This window comes from Camellia sinensis, chromosome 10 (genome assembly GCF_055761805.1).
Source record: "Camellia sinensis isolate YWXY chromosome 10, ASM5576180v1, whole genome shotgun sequence".
NCBI classification, from domain to species: domain Eukaryota; kingdom Viridiplantae; phylum Streptophyta; class Magnoliopsida; order Ericales; family Theaceae; genus Camellia; species Camellia sinensis.
In genome coordinates, this window is record NC_138970.1 from 37,459,018 (window position 1) to 37,473,376 (window position 14,359).

At 31.4% G+C, this 14,359-nt stretch overlaps 1 protein-coding gene across 7 annotated transcripts; it reads right to left on the reverse strand.

Moving 5' to 3' along the window:
* Positions 1–648: 648 nt before the first annotated feature.
* On the reverse strand, positions 649–6,661 carry LOC145789239 (V-type proton ATPase subunit C-like). 7 transcript variants are annotated; one of them, XR_014341932.1, is made up of 10 exons: positions 6,333–6,661; positions 6,061–6,177; positions 4,455–4,660; positions 4,031–4,113; positions 3,455–3,570; positions 2,464–2,605; positions 1,754–1,877; positions 1,513–1,621; positions 1,198–1,251; positions 649–904 (listed from the first exon to the last, which is right to left on the reverse strand). XR_014341932.1 is itself a non-coding variant. In XM_082891258.1 (9 exons), exons 4-8 carry the CDS (start codon positions 4,043–4,045, stop codon positions 1,232–1,234), a joined length of 417 nt encoding a protein of 138 aa, XP_082747384.1. In that variant the 5' UTR covers positions 4,046–4,113; positions 4,455–4,660; positions 6,061–6,177; positions 6,333–6,654; the 3' UTR covers positions 649–904; positions 1,198–1,231. The 7 variants fall into 7 exon arrangements, 3 of the variants coding, with proteins under 3 accessions (XP_082747384.1, XP_082747383.1, XP_082747385.1); XR_014341931.1 differs by having other exon boundaries at positions 1,198–1,263; XR_014341934.1 differs by lacking the exon at positions 1,513–1,621 and having other exon boundaries at positions 1,198–1,244; positions 2,078–2,605; positions 6,333–6,660.
* Between the last annotated feature and the right edge of the window lie 7,698 nt (positions 6,662–14,359).

Consider the following 14,359-nt stretch of genomic DNA (forward strand, 5'->3'; position numbering starts at 1 on the left):
ATGATAAAAGCTAAGGGTATTATTGTCATATTTTTTACATATTTTGAATTTTGTGCTGAATGAATTAAATGCTTTTAATTTATCCTTTTGGCAATAAAGTTTGAAATTGAGGAACTTATTACCAAAAGGATAATGTTAGGAATACCAAATTTTCTGCTACATGAATGACCAAATGTTTCGGAGTTGGGATACCTGCTGTGCACCTAACACAGCAGGCACTGCTGTGCTACCTTATGGGCTTATTTCGGGGTTCGTTTTAATAATCCGAACCGTTCACATTTTAGAATACATCGAGTAGAACACACTACTAAAAAAAACACTTTTTGCGACCGCTATAAACCGTCGCAAATAATAAAAAACAGTCGCAAAAGACTTTTTGCGACGGCCCATGCGACGGCAAATGGGGGTCGCGAATATGGGGGTGGCAAATACTTTTTGCGACGGCAAAACAACGGTCGCAAATTATTTGCGACCACCTAAACTACTTATGGCGACCGCTATTTTGCCGTCGCAAAAAACAAAGAAAAACACTAACATGATCTTTGGCGACCATCTTGTTACCGTCGCAAAAAATTAAAAATAAAAATAAAAATAAATAAATAAATAAAAGTGTAGCGTTAAGCACTCTAGGAATAACAATGACAAGAATTCAGACAGTATAGCATTATAGTTTTATTGAACATTCTATTTGAGTATCAAAATTTGAGCTACATGTAAAAGTTATTACAACTAAAAACTTGGAAAAAGTTCTTTTATGAAAAAAATACAATCCAGAACTGGCCAATCTTCTCATCAATTTTCTTGCTCAGGTGTTTCTCCGGTCTATCAATGAACTGGCATAACACCTTGTACCCATATTCATCAAAATCATTTCAGCAAACACTTCCACCAATGCTTTGGCAACCTATATTTTATGCCAACCAAAATGTCACAAGCAACAAAGATGAATTATTTCACTATAAAGGTGAGGGCAGAAATCCTTCCAGATTCATGGGGTTAATTTTTGGAGCGCATGTGCATGTGTAAGCAAGCACACACATAATTATTCTATGTCACATGAACATAAGAAAGACTAGAAAATATAACCAAAATTCTGGTTATCAGAACAAAAACAAGTGAAACAAGAAGGATTGCGGGAACTATAATATGTATAATAGAACTACTAGTGTAATCTATTGCCAAATTAAAAAAACCAACCTTTATTGGGTTGATCCTCATTTCCCTCAGAAATTCAAGTTATCAACCTGAAAGCTAAGGAACTTCCTGTCAATATAGCACATAAGAGTAGAATCTCAAATGCATACTATAACTAAAATTACATAAGCTAATGTGCAGCTGTCAAGGTATGTATATAGCTTCGCTAGAATGTACAAATATCGGGCTAATCTAAAATTTGTCTATAGGATTTTACTAGCATGTGACAGGTACTAGTGGAGTTGTCAAAAAATAAAAATAAATAAACAAAAGGGAAAAAACAATTAAATAACTACTGGTATGACCAAATTGAAGTACCATGTGTGGTTAATTTTGACAGCAAACGTCATTTTTGCCATTTGGTATTAACCCCAAGGGGTGTTCATTGTACCAAATCGAACTTCAAGGGGACTCTCTGTTTTTTGACCTAACCACAGAGGGGTAGAGTGTAATTTACCCAAAGATAAATAATTTCATTTCATTATCACTGGTTTGATCCAATTCCAAATATTATGAAGAACCACCTAACACCGTTAGAAAGTTTTACAAAAAATAGTACCTCCCCATAGCTGCATAGCACCATTGCAAAGAGAGTTTCTGAGTGTTTCCTGATCTTGCATTAATTTTTCTAGCTCCTGCTTCCGACTCTCTTGTGTTTCTGGATTATATTCAAAGTCACGAATCTGAATCACAAGCAAAATCAAATATGCAATACATAAGAAGGCACCTGCTATTGAGATCGTTATATTTGACATATTATTCATCCACTTATCTCACCAGAGAATAGGAGCTAGAAATTCTTGAATTTCAACAAAACAGAAGCTAAAATTGTTATCATAACAGGCATCAAAAAACACAAGGGCTGCTTGAGTGACAAACTCACTTGAAAACCTCTGCCGCGTGCCTTAGTTCTAAAGTTGTCAGCATCACGACTGAATAGTGTTACAGTATAAAGAGCATATTTTGGGAACCTAAAACGATTAGTTCAATGAAAAAGTAGTTTTTTTTTTTTTTTGGTAAGCAACCAAAAAAAAAAAAATAGTAATACATTCCATTACTTCAAACATTGATACAATACATGACCAAGAAAGATGGCACTTCTGAATTGTAAAATATGTAACAAGCACAATTCTCTAATCCTCGGTGAACTTGCCAATTAAATCTGTGGTGTAGCAATTAAAGCTACCATGCAATTTCAAATTCAAATAATAAACTGACAGTCATGATTACAAAATAAGGTGACATCATAAACAACAAAGGGAATTTTACCACATAAGCGGTGAGTGTCTTGTAGCTTGACAACCAATCTTTCTGTGAGTATTTAGGGACAATAGCAAGGAGGGTTGTCAAATGCTCTGTTATGATGATATCCTGAGGCTTCACTAAATTGGACAGATCACAGACAGCCAAGCTGGAATAAGAAGAAGTTCAAATCAACTACAAAATCTAGACAAAGTATGTATCATGATACAATTTGATGTGTCAACCAAAATGAGGTCCTAGTATCTTTAAAAGGTCTGTAAATCAACAATTTCCCCACCCACCGATCCTTCATTATTACACTAAAAACCCTACAACATCACCACACCCTATCCTTACCCCAGTCCTTTCCCCAGCAAGCAGTAGAACCTCAGATCTCCAAGAATTGTCAATGCTTGTCAAATGTCAACATAACATTAATGTAGTAGCCAATTCTATTTTCCACCGAAATGTGCAGAAGAACAAATATATTAATTATTTCTATTCTAGTAACAACAATTTTTTAAAGAATTATTCCAGTAATTTCCATAATACTATGTCAAGGTAGAACCAAATTTAATCTCTCAGTTAGCCTTTATCACAAGTAATGTCTATAAAACCACCACCCACCCTACCCCTCCCATGAAAAAAATTCGAATTTTAAACAACAATTCTAAAGTAGAGCATAAATAATGGATAATCCTATTGTTCTACGTAAAAAATGCCAATGTGACCACCCAGTGATCACCAATATCAATTTTTTAGTAGTGATCACCAATATCATCAACTAGCATCTGAAACACAAAATCGACAGATGAAGTGTCAAGCTTCAAATATTTCATTTCATCAATTTGACCAAAAAAATAAAAACCTGAAAAATGTTACATTAATAACAAATTAATGGTCATGTGACGCCTAAACTATTAGAATCTGCAAATCCAAATTAGAAATAAATAAAGAAAGAAAGAACATTCAAGCATACAACACGTAAAATGGGAAAATCAAAGAAAAGGTACTTCACTTTGAAAGAACAGAATCATGTGTTGGATCGTAAGGATGGTCCTTGGAAGGAATCTTCAAAATTGCTGGAATTGGATTGTTGTAGCTATCTACTAAAAACTTTATCATGTTTACAACCTGAAGATGAACATTGTTACATTAGACAATGTTTTATCCACAGAATCAAATGACAAATGAAAAATCACACCACCACAAAATCAATGTACTCATTCGTCTCTTACTACCAGACTATAATAATTGTGGAACTTTGTGATTTATATGAATGTTGCAATAAAGGTTTAACTTGAAGTTTAGGAAGCATTAGTAAATTCAGCACCAAACTTCCATTGACTAAAACATTAATGTAACATGCTAAATCTGTGACACGACCCATATTCATTCATCATAAACTTTTAATATTTTTTCTCATTCACATGATAGAATTTAAATAAAGAAGAAAAAGAAAAAAGAAGCATCTTAGTGTGCTCATGATGCATCTGATAGGGTATAAGCATGCACTATAATCATATGCATAAGTCATACCACAGAAGAGCATTAAAATCAATCAAAAATATGACAGAGTAGAACAAAAACTTACATATTGGCTGATCATCACTATTACAACGTCTTCTCTTGTTGTAAACTCCTTGAATGCTTCTTCAATTTGCTTAACAGTTGTTTCTAAGCCATAATAAAAGAACATTTATAAGCCAAAATAAGAATATCCAAAAATTCAATTGAATTGAAATTAATTCGCGGGAAAGGACAGATTCTAATTCCATAACTAAGGATACAGGTCAAGAACAAAAATTTGGAGCTGTATAACAGCATCTGAAACCCATGTAGTTTCAAGTTCTCTCTCTCTCTCTCTCTCTCTCTCTCTCTCTCTCTCTCTCAACAATTTTAAAGCAAATTGCTCTGCTGGGGATTGAGACCAAGAATCTAACAATTGAAAAGCATTAGGGAATAAGAAACTTCACATTCAAATACAAAGCAAATTGCATAACAAAGGAAATTACTACCTGATTCATGTACTGAGGGTTGGAGAGGAGAACTTGCATCATCTGTGATACAACTGGATTTTGTGCAAACTGACTTAATGAAGCAGTATCCTGCATGGAACCAAACATCTCTGGGAGACCAAGACTACCAAGGCCACCAACTGCCGGCAGCCTAGCATCCCCAGCAGGATTCGATCTTGTAGTGGAGTTTGTTTGAGCACCACCAGCTGCCATATTCACAATAAGTTAACAATATATTAGCAACAATTACATGCAATGGAAGACACAGAAGAGGCACATGGGGTCCATGGCCTCCAAAACTTTAGAAAATTTAAGGGGCCCAATACATTTTTTTGGATATTTATAACAAAAAATAGTAGTTTGCCTCCTTCCCAACGTCTAAGTAACTTTTACCTTGCCCCCTTCTAAAATTTCATCTTAATTTAACTCCATTCTAGTATTTCCAATTAGTCATCTATCTAACTCTTAGATTTTTTTCTTATCTTATCTTACATTTTTTCTGGAAAAGTACCCAAAGTAATTGAGAATTGCATTTGGGATCAAACTTTTCTTTGTGTTAGTGGTGGTAGTGGTGATGGTGGTAGCATTAATGGAGTGGTGGAGGTGATGGTAATAATAGTGGAGGTGATGATAATAATAGTGGAGGCATTTAAACGGTTACTTATGTTCAACTCATTCAAATTCAATTTTAATTAAGTTTACAAAGTATAACTATTAATAAAGCGAGTCATGTTTTGAATTTCAAATTTTAAGATTTTCCTGAGATTTGCACAGAACTAAATCAGGTTTATGAGATATTTATCAAATCTCAAAACACTTCACAACCATTGAATTATGTTTCAAGATTCCTATGATCTAATTACAAAAACAACAGAAGAAATTAAGGATAAAAGATCCTTGGTCAATTAATCCTTACCTTTGACAGGGATGTAATCCTATGTTTGATCCGTTAAAATGACTAGTCACTTTTGTATGATTCATTGAACCAGTAACAGATGACAATCTTAATTTTGGCATAGCTTTCTCTGCTTTTTGCAGCAAATATTGCAAAGCCAATACCCAAATCTCTTTACCTTTCCACACAAACAGGGCAAAGAAGAAAAAGATCACCAGTTTTCTTGGTGATGGCACTTCATTCACCCCCCCGGTCACCCTCTCTAACTTCACAAACCACTAACCATTAAAAACACTTCCCAATCTAACCCCAAAGTCAGTCGCCCTGATTCAGGATCAGATATGTATCTAAGAATATATTATGGATCGTACCAATGATAATCAGCTAATTCTAGATCACAACATAATAAATATAAAAATTTAGAAATTCCTAAAATCATTGTATGATGGCAAAATTGGAGTCATATCATTTTGATGACTGAAATAATCAAACATATCCATCAAACATAATTCTTCATCAATAATCAATCATTTTGGAGCCATTTTTTCATCAAATTTGAATCTGATGAAAAAATTGATGAACAATTGGAGATGCACAACCAAGAGAGACAAAACTGATAAAATTATAAAGCATTATGAGAAATCCTAATGAATCTAACCTCTGAGAGAAACAAAGAACTTCGGATACGATTGCCTAGAGTTGGAAACTAACCTGCTCAATATGTCCTTGAGGAAAATAGAACACGCGCTCGCCTTCACGAGGCACTATCACGAGCAAACCAGCACAAGTGCGCTATAGCTTAGGTGTAAAGCATTGTTTCGGGATCCACTGCACCAAGAAGAAAAGAAAGAAAAAAAATACTCAAAATCAGAGCTAGAGATCACTGTAAACTCGCCGGAAAAGCACCGGAATTACAGAGAGAGTTGAATCGATGAAGATATGTCAAACATTAGAGAGAGACAAAGAGAAGTGTTTAGGCTTACCGATTGTGAATCTCGATTATGATTCGATCGAAATCTGCATCAACAGCAGATTGAAATCTTCAAATCTTCGTCAACAATCGGTCATAATCTTCAAATCTTCATCAAAGTGAGATTCGAGCGAGAGAGACAACAATCGATCATAATCTTCAAATCTTCATCAAAGTGAGATTCGAGCGAGAGAGACAGTGAGATTTGAGTGAGAGTCAAGCGAGAGACAAATTTTGAGAGAGAGAGGGATAAAGAGTTCAGATTTGGGAAATAAGAGAAAACGGCACATAGGTCAAGTTTTACTGATTTGGTTTTTTTAATTTTAATTTATTTATTTTATTAAGTTAAGAACATGATTTGGTCAAGTAAAATGGAATTCTCATATAAAAAATGATTTTTTGCGACGGTCATATAATCAGTCGCAAAAAAACAGACGCAAAAAGGTGTATTTCTAGTAGTGACATACTTGTAAAAAAATTAAGTTAATCAGTTATCATTAACTCTTTCATCCACTCACATTTCTATTCATTTTAATATTTTAAATAACAATATCATTTATTTTTAAAGATACAAATGTGAGAGGATGAAAGAGTTAACGATATCCGATCAACTTAATTTTTTATAGGTATATTCTACTCGATGCACTCTAAAATGTGAATAGTTTGGATGATCAAAACGAACCCTGAAATAAGTCCATAGGGCTGCACAACAGTGCCTACTGTGCTAGGTGCACAACAGATACCCCAAATCCAAATGTTTTCCGTAGATGTGATAGACCCTATACCTATATAAGATATTGAGTCATTTATTTGCTAAAAAATTTGAAGCCTATATCATTTTATTTTTACCAAAAATCTTTAAAAAATTAGGTTAGAATTGTGGAACAAAATATTCATGTTTCCCAAAATGATTGAGAAATTAGTGTCAAATTTAAAATGATTTATAATTTTTTCAAAGAATCATTTTACCTTCAGTTTTGTATAAAGGAAAATTACACCCATAATTCGTCAACTTTGCTATTCTTATCATTTTGGTCTCTATGTTTTTAAATGGCTTAATTTTAATCTTAAATTTTATATTTTGTATCAATTTGGTCTAATAAAGAACATCTATTAAAATTTAACAGAAAAATTGTAGATAGATGGCATATGACCATTTTCAGGGGGGAAAATAGATATTTCACCCATTCTCTTCTCTCAGCTCCTTCCGCCTCCACTGTAGCAAACAACCAGTTTCTACCACACACACCCACCATCGACTACTGACCACCGCTCCGACCACCCGTCTATCACCCACCACCACCAAACAATACAACCCACAACCATCAAAAACAAAAACAAAAACAAAATCAAATCAAAATTCACCAACAAAAGCAAAATTAAAATGTATGTCAAAACTCAATCAAAAAATAAACATAAAATCCAGTTTCCAAAATCACCAATCAAAATTCAAGATTCATTGCTTAAACATTGCCAAGAAATTGGAATTGATAAGATCTGAAAGAAAAGAAAAGAAAAAACTAGAATTGAAGAAATGTAAACAAAGATCTCTGTTTCTCCTCCTTTTATTCAAAGCAATACAAATGGTTTCTAACCCTTCAAAACCCTCTCTTCCCTCCATTGCATCTCCCCCTTTCCCTACGTTTTCGCCACCGTCTTCCCCCTTCCCTAGTGCCGCCTCACGACTTGCCTCCTTCCTTTACCCTTTCCGTGTAAATATAAAATAAAATCTGGTTATTATTTTAGGTGTAAATTACATTGACACCTCCTGAAATTTATGTTTATTATAGTTCCCTCCTCACATTTTAGAAATTACATTCCCTCATTGAGGTTTAAAGTTTCATTACAGATTACTCCCTTCAGTAATTTAATTTTTTTAAATACCAATTTTGCTCTCACTGGGTAATTACATTGACACTCCTTACATTTTAAAAATTACAATCTCCTTCTCAAGATTTAAAATAACATTACAAATTGCTCCCTCGATTAGTATTAGTTGAAAAAAAAATTCATTGGAAAAAAAATTAATTGAAAAAAATTTTTGTTAGTCAAATTTTTAAATTTCTATTTAAAAACCAACGTAAGATAAAAATTACACTGACACCCCCTGAGATTTATGTTTATTACCCTTGAAAGATAAAAATTATATAAAAATGATAATTATTTTTTATTTTTTATTTCTTAAAAAAATTAATTTTTAATTTAAAAAAAAAATTTTAAAAATCAAACCATACATAGCCTAAGAATCTTTTGATAAGTCATTTCTCATGTTGGTTACTTATTTAATTATTTGTTAATTTTACGACATTTTTATCATCTGAGGCCTGTTTGGTAACCATTTTGTTTTCAATTTTCAATTTATATTTACAAAAATTTAAAAAACTGTCATAAAAACTTGTTTGATAATTTTTTTGGTTTATAAATAATTGTTTCAGCTTGTAAATTTGAGGAAAAAATGTAAATTCAAAAAATGAGTTTACGTTGATTTTTATACAGAAATTTAAAAATTTGACAAACAATTTTTTTTTTCAAATAATTTTTTTTTCCAATGATTTTTTTTTTCAACTAATACTAACCGATGGGGCAATTGGTAATGCCACTTTAAATATTGGGGAGGGGATTGTAATTTCTAAAATGTGAGAGGTGTCAATGTAATTTACCTAGTGAGGAAAAAATTGGTATTTAAAAAAATTAAATTGCTGGAGGGAGCAATCTGTAATGAAACTTTAAACCTCAAGGAGGGAGATGTAATTTCAAAAAGGTGAGGAGAGAACTGTAATAAACATAAACCTCAGGAGGTGTCAATATAATTTACCCTTATTTTAGTGAGTTAACTCACTTAGGGTATGTTTGTTTGAACGGACTAGACAAGGAGGGATTGTAATCCATCAGACTGTTAGTTTTGGGACATATTGTCCCCGAACTATTTGGTTAGACTGGATTTGTATCTTATGTTTGTTTAGTCATGTGATTAAATGTCTAGATTGGACTATTTTTAGTGAATTCAATATTTGGTTGGATCAAGTGGATAATGATAAATGTTCAAAAAATTATTATACCCATGTAATTTATAATTTTTATTTAATATATAATTTTAAATTTGTAATTTGTAATTTATAATTTAACAACACTAAAAAAATTTAATGGTCCAATCCCATGGAATAATCCCTCAAAACAAACACACTGTTAGTTATGAGACATGGAAAAATCTAGTAGGGGTGAGCAGCGGATATATCGATCCGCCAAAACCGACTGAACCGAACCGATCCGCCGCATTTTGGACGGATGCGTGATGACGAGCGGACGGTTGCGGATTGATTTTCTCTAATCCGCCAATTTGGCGGACGAATGGCGGATTTGAGATTTTTTGGCCGCAACCGAACCGCCAAACCGCCAAATCTCGAACACCCCTAGTAATTTATAAGACTTTGTATTTTCAATTTGTTTAAATATTATGTTTGTGTTTTCAATTGAAAAAGAGTTTAAATATTCTGTTGAAAAAAAGTTTTCAACTTGAATATATTTTTTGAATTGAAAAAAATAAACGTATTATTCATCTATATTTTTTAGTTTTTAAATCTAACTCTTAAAATAATAAATAGAAAATATGATATATGCTGGTTGATTTTTGTTTTCAAAAACATATGTAGATGTAACAATACAGAGACATTCAATCTCTACTACTGCTCTGTTCATGGTTTTGGTGGTTTGAATTGTTATTATATTTTAAGAATCACAGATTGTAATACTTTATGGGGATGAATCATGCTGTGATTGTAATATGTGGATGAGGCATGCAGTGATCGTGATATTCTAAAGTTTCAAACTTTCTTTCTTTGGATATAAGGCATACAGTGATTGTAATACTTTTTTAAGTCATTGACTGTAATACTTTCTCTTTTTTTTTTTTTTTTTTTTTTGAGGAAGTGCACAAGTTGAATTATGTTGAAAATTTATAAAATTTTAAACCGCCAAACCGATTCGCATCCATCCACCAAACCGCCAATCCGCTCAATCCACATCCGCCGGATTGACGGACGGATGCGGATTGATTTTTTTCAATTCGCCAATCTGGCGGACGGATGGCGGATTGGAGGTTTTGTGGCCGCAACCGACCCGCGCCCACCCCTAAAATCTAGTGACTTAACTCACTCACAGGTAAATTTAAAATACTAACCTTACAAACATGGCACATGCTATGCACGTGGGCTAATTCTGTCAAAAAAATAAACTGACATTATCAATTGGACTAAAATAAAACATAATTTAAAATATAAGGTTAAAATCAAGTTAATTGAAATTATGAGAATAAAAATGATACATAGAAAAAAAAAATATATAAAAACTATTAACATAATTTATCCTTTGTATAATTTATTAATGGATTAAATTGACATAATGTGTAAAGATTAAAAAGTAAAATTGGTATAATTAAAACTACATAGTAAATTGACATAAGAGTTATCCTAGGGCCAGTGGTATAATTTGTCAAAAAAATTAATTCGATCCATATTCAATATATATATATATATTTAGATGGTATGTTGAATATATATTGAGTCCAGTAAATGCTAAAAGCACTAACCGATTTATTAATATACATATCAAAAAAGATAATTATTCAGTAATTCTGGAATATAAACACGTAATATTTAATAGTATTATGATTAGTGGAGAAGGTAAGTAGGTGGGATATTATGTTAAGTGATTGAAGAATACGAAGAGATATATTAAATGATAATTGATTAAAGAATACAGACACATACATATTTCAAAAATATTGAATAATTTCCCAAACAAATCATATATATATATATATGGGTTACTAGATAAGGAATAAAACTTCAATACAATACTATTCATCATTGACACGTGATCATTATTATGATTTCTTTTTTTTTTTTTCTTGACCTGAGATCAAACTAACATTAATTTCAGCATACTTTTGTTTGCCAAAATTTTAGGAATACAAAAATTAAGCACAAAATTAGACACGATCCTTCTCATGAGCTGCGTTTCACATTTTCTGGGATTCCACATCTATATAGAAAAATTACATACAATTATGGACATAATGCTTCCGTGTGTGTACCTATGGACCATTAGTTATGACTTTTTGGTGTTTGGTTATGGTGATGTTAATTATAATTTTAAAAGTCATTTGGTTATACTTCAAAATCATGCTACAAACTCAGAATTTTATGTTCAAAATTTATCCAGAATTTTTAACATATGGTTCAGATTTATTTTACATATAGACCCCACAATACACTCATCTGATCTCCACCATTCATCTGCATTCTAGGTAAATTCTGGTACCCATTTTTTGGATTCCCAGATTAATTCTTATGGTAATCAAATCAATAAATATTATAATTTATATATAATACACACATTTTTAAATCAAAAAAGGCCCACTCACACAATGAAATGACATTTGAGAGTAGACCTTAAGACCCCGTTTGATTGTTAGGATTGAATATAAGAGTTTGAAGAGGATATGCAATACTTAAGTAGAAATATAGAATATAATATGTTATAGAATATGAGATGGATTATATATACTATAGGGTCACTTATATTATATTTGGTTAAAATATTATATAAAATGGGATAAGATGAGAGATTTTTGTTGACTTTTAAATGAAAGATTCCCTATATCGAACAGTGAGAATATACAATATCATGGATATGGTATTACATATTTTCTTTTTGCATTATATATTAACCAAACTCCCTATATAGAAATAAAAAAATATGTGAGACTCCTTTCATATTATATCTAATCAAATATTCATATCAATCCCTCATATACGGTAAACAAGTAGGGTCTAAGAACATCCTCATCAAGCTCTTTAAAATCATTTTTTAGCTAATAAACTTCAAAAAATCAACTCCATCAAACTCGCTTACAGCTCGTCAAAATTTACGATAGTTACAGTAACTCGTTACAACAAGCGAGACATTGTTCATCGCTACTTGTGTGTTACCGGATGTTTGCCCGGAAGTCCGGCCAGTCAACCGGTCAACGGCAAATTTTTTTTTTTTTTTTTAAGAATTGTTTGACTGGTAACTTATTAATTTAATAAAAAAAGAAAGACTAACAAACAAAATAAGAAAAAAAATATTTAATAAGAATAAATTAGAATAAGTAACTAATTAAAATAACAAAATAATTTTAATTTGACTAAAAATTTAAAAGATTAAGGTTGGTTTGGAGTGTCTTAAAAAAATAAATTTTTTGTCTTTTTATGAAAATATGTACAGAAAAATAGAGAAATGATGTGATGAAAAAAAGATAAAAAAATAAAAAGATAAATTATATAAATTATGCCAAACGAAGTGTTAGTGTGAATGCTCTATGGAGCCGATGCGCCAAAGAGGTCTCCCTTTTGTACCATTAGTTGCGAGAACTGTTTATTTGTACTCAATTAGCAGACTACTTTCTTTACCACGTGTTTGACTTTTAAGGATATAGAGAGACTTTTGTACCATTACTTTTGAAGTGCCGGTCTTTCGAAGAATTGAATTTTTGTTTTTATTTTTTATTTTTAATTTTTAATTTTTTTGTTAAGTCTGATAATCTTTCAATCTGTGTCAATACAATTAAGATGTCAAAAGTCTGTAATTTTTCAATCTGTGTCAATACATTTGAGATATCTATCCTACGTGTAAAGAAAAAATTAATTTGTGGTTCATAATTATTATGAGATAGAATTTAAACTATATATTAATTTTTGGTGATGTTACGTTGAATTTGGTTTCACTTGAATTGTTTGAATTTATTCACTATAAAAAATTAAAATTTTGACAATCGAAATTTGGGGATAAAATAATTTTTTAAGGATCAAATATTTTTTTTGAAAAAATATCATCATTATATTTTTAGCAATGAAAATTAGACATTAGTGATGAATTATTATCTTTTTGAAACCAAATTTTTTGTCTAAAAAAATAAATTCTTTTGAGACCAAATTATTTTGTCTCTAAAAGTGTATTTATTAGCGTCATTTTCAAAATTTTGCCACTAAATGCCTTACTTTTGAATTTTCGGGATGACCTTTTAACGACTATCTTCATGATGATAAAAATTGGTCCATAAATGCTTTTCGTGACAAAATTTTTACTTTTAGAGACTAAAAAGTTTGATTTTTAAAACTCTTATATGTTGTAGTAGTTGATGCTAGTTGTTCAGATGATAGGGTGACGATCAAGGTAGACGAGAATGAAACGGATTGTCCAACCAGACGACTAGCATCAACAAATTTGGACAATTTCAGACGACAACAATTCAGTAGATAAATCATTTCACATTAATTTTAAAGAAATGTTTAGAAATCCTATATGAATTACCAAATATTTATGTGTGTGAAACCTATATGTGTTCCATGGGTGTGGGTCTCACCCATATAAATATTTAGTAATTCATTTGAGATTATACTATAGCATGTCTGTTAATTTTATGCATATTTTCCTTCGTCTTAGATCAAATCCTCCTTGAGTTTGGCGATGAACTTCTAGTAAATTGGGTTGATGAAAATATTTCGAGTTAGGTTAGAATATATATTTTTTTTAATTTTAAAAGGCAATATTTGAACCTACTAGATCGTATATAATGAGTTACAATAAATTTTCTTTTAGGATAATATGAAACTTCATTTAATAATTTTCTGTCTACATATACAATGATGAGGACGCAATAGAATACCTACAAAAATTATGACCCAGAAGAACCGGTGCCTGATATTATATTTCTGTAGTTAAAAAAATCAGAATAAGAGAGCGAGATTGAATTGCACTTATGGTCCATAATCATTATTAAGTATGGTAACACTACACTTATAATGAAATTACATTTTGTATGCACTTTTAACTTTTGACGAAGAAAAACTTAAATGGTACGTGTACATCAAAAATCACACAAACTGTATAGAGAAATTAATGTGTGACCGATATTCATTAATAGGATTAATTTAGAACATACATACTTTTTTGTTTACTTTCTTTCACATTTTAGTTTTTCCAAATTTTTGTGAACAG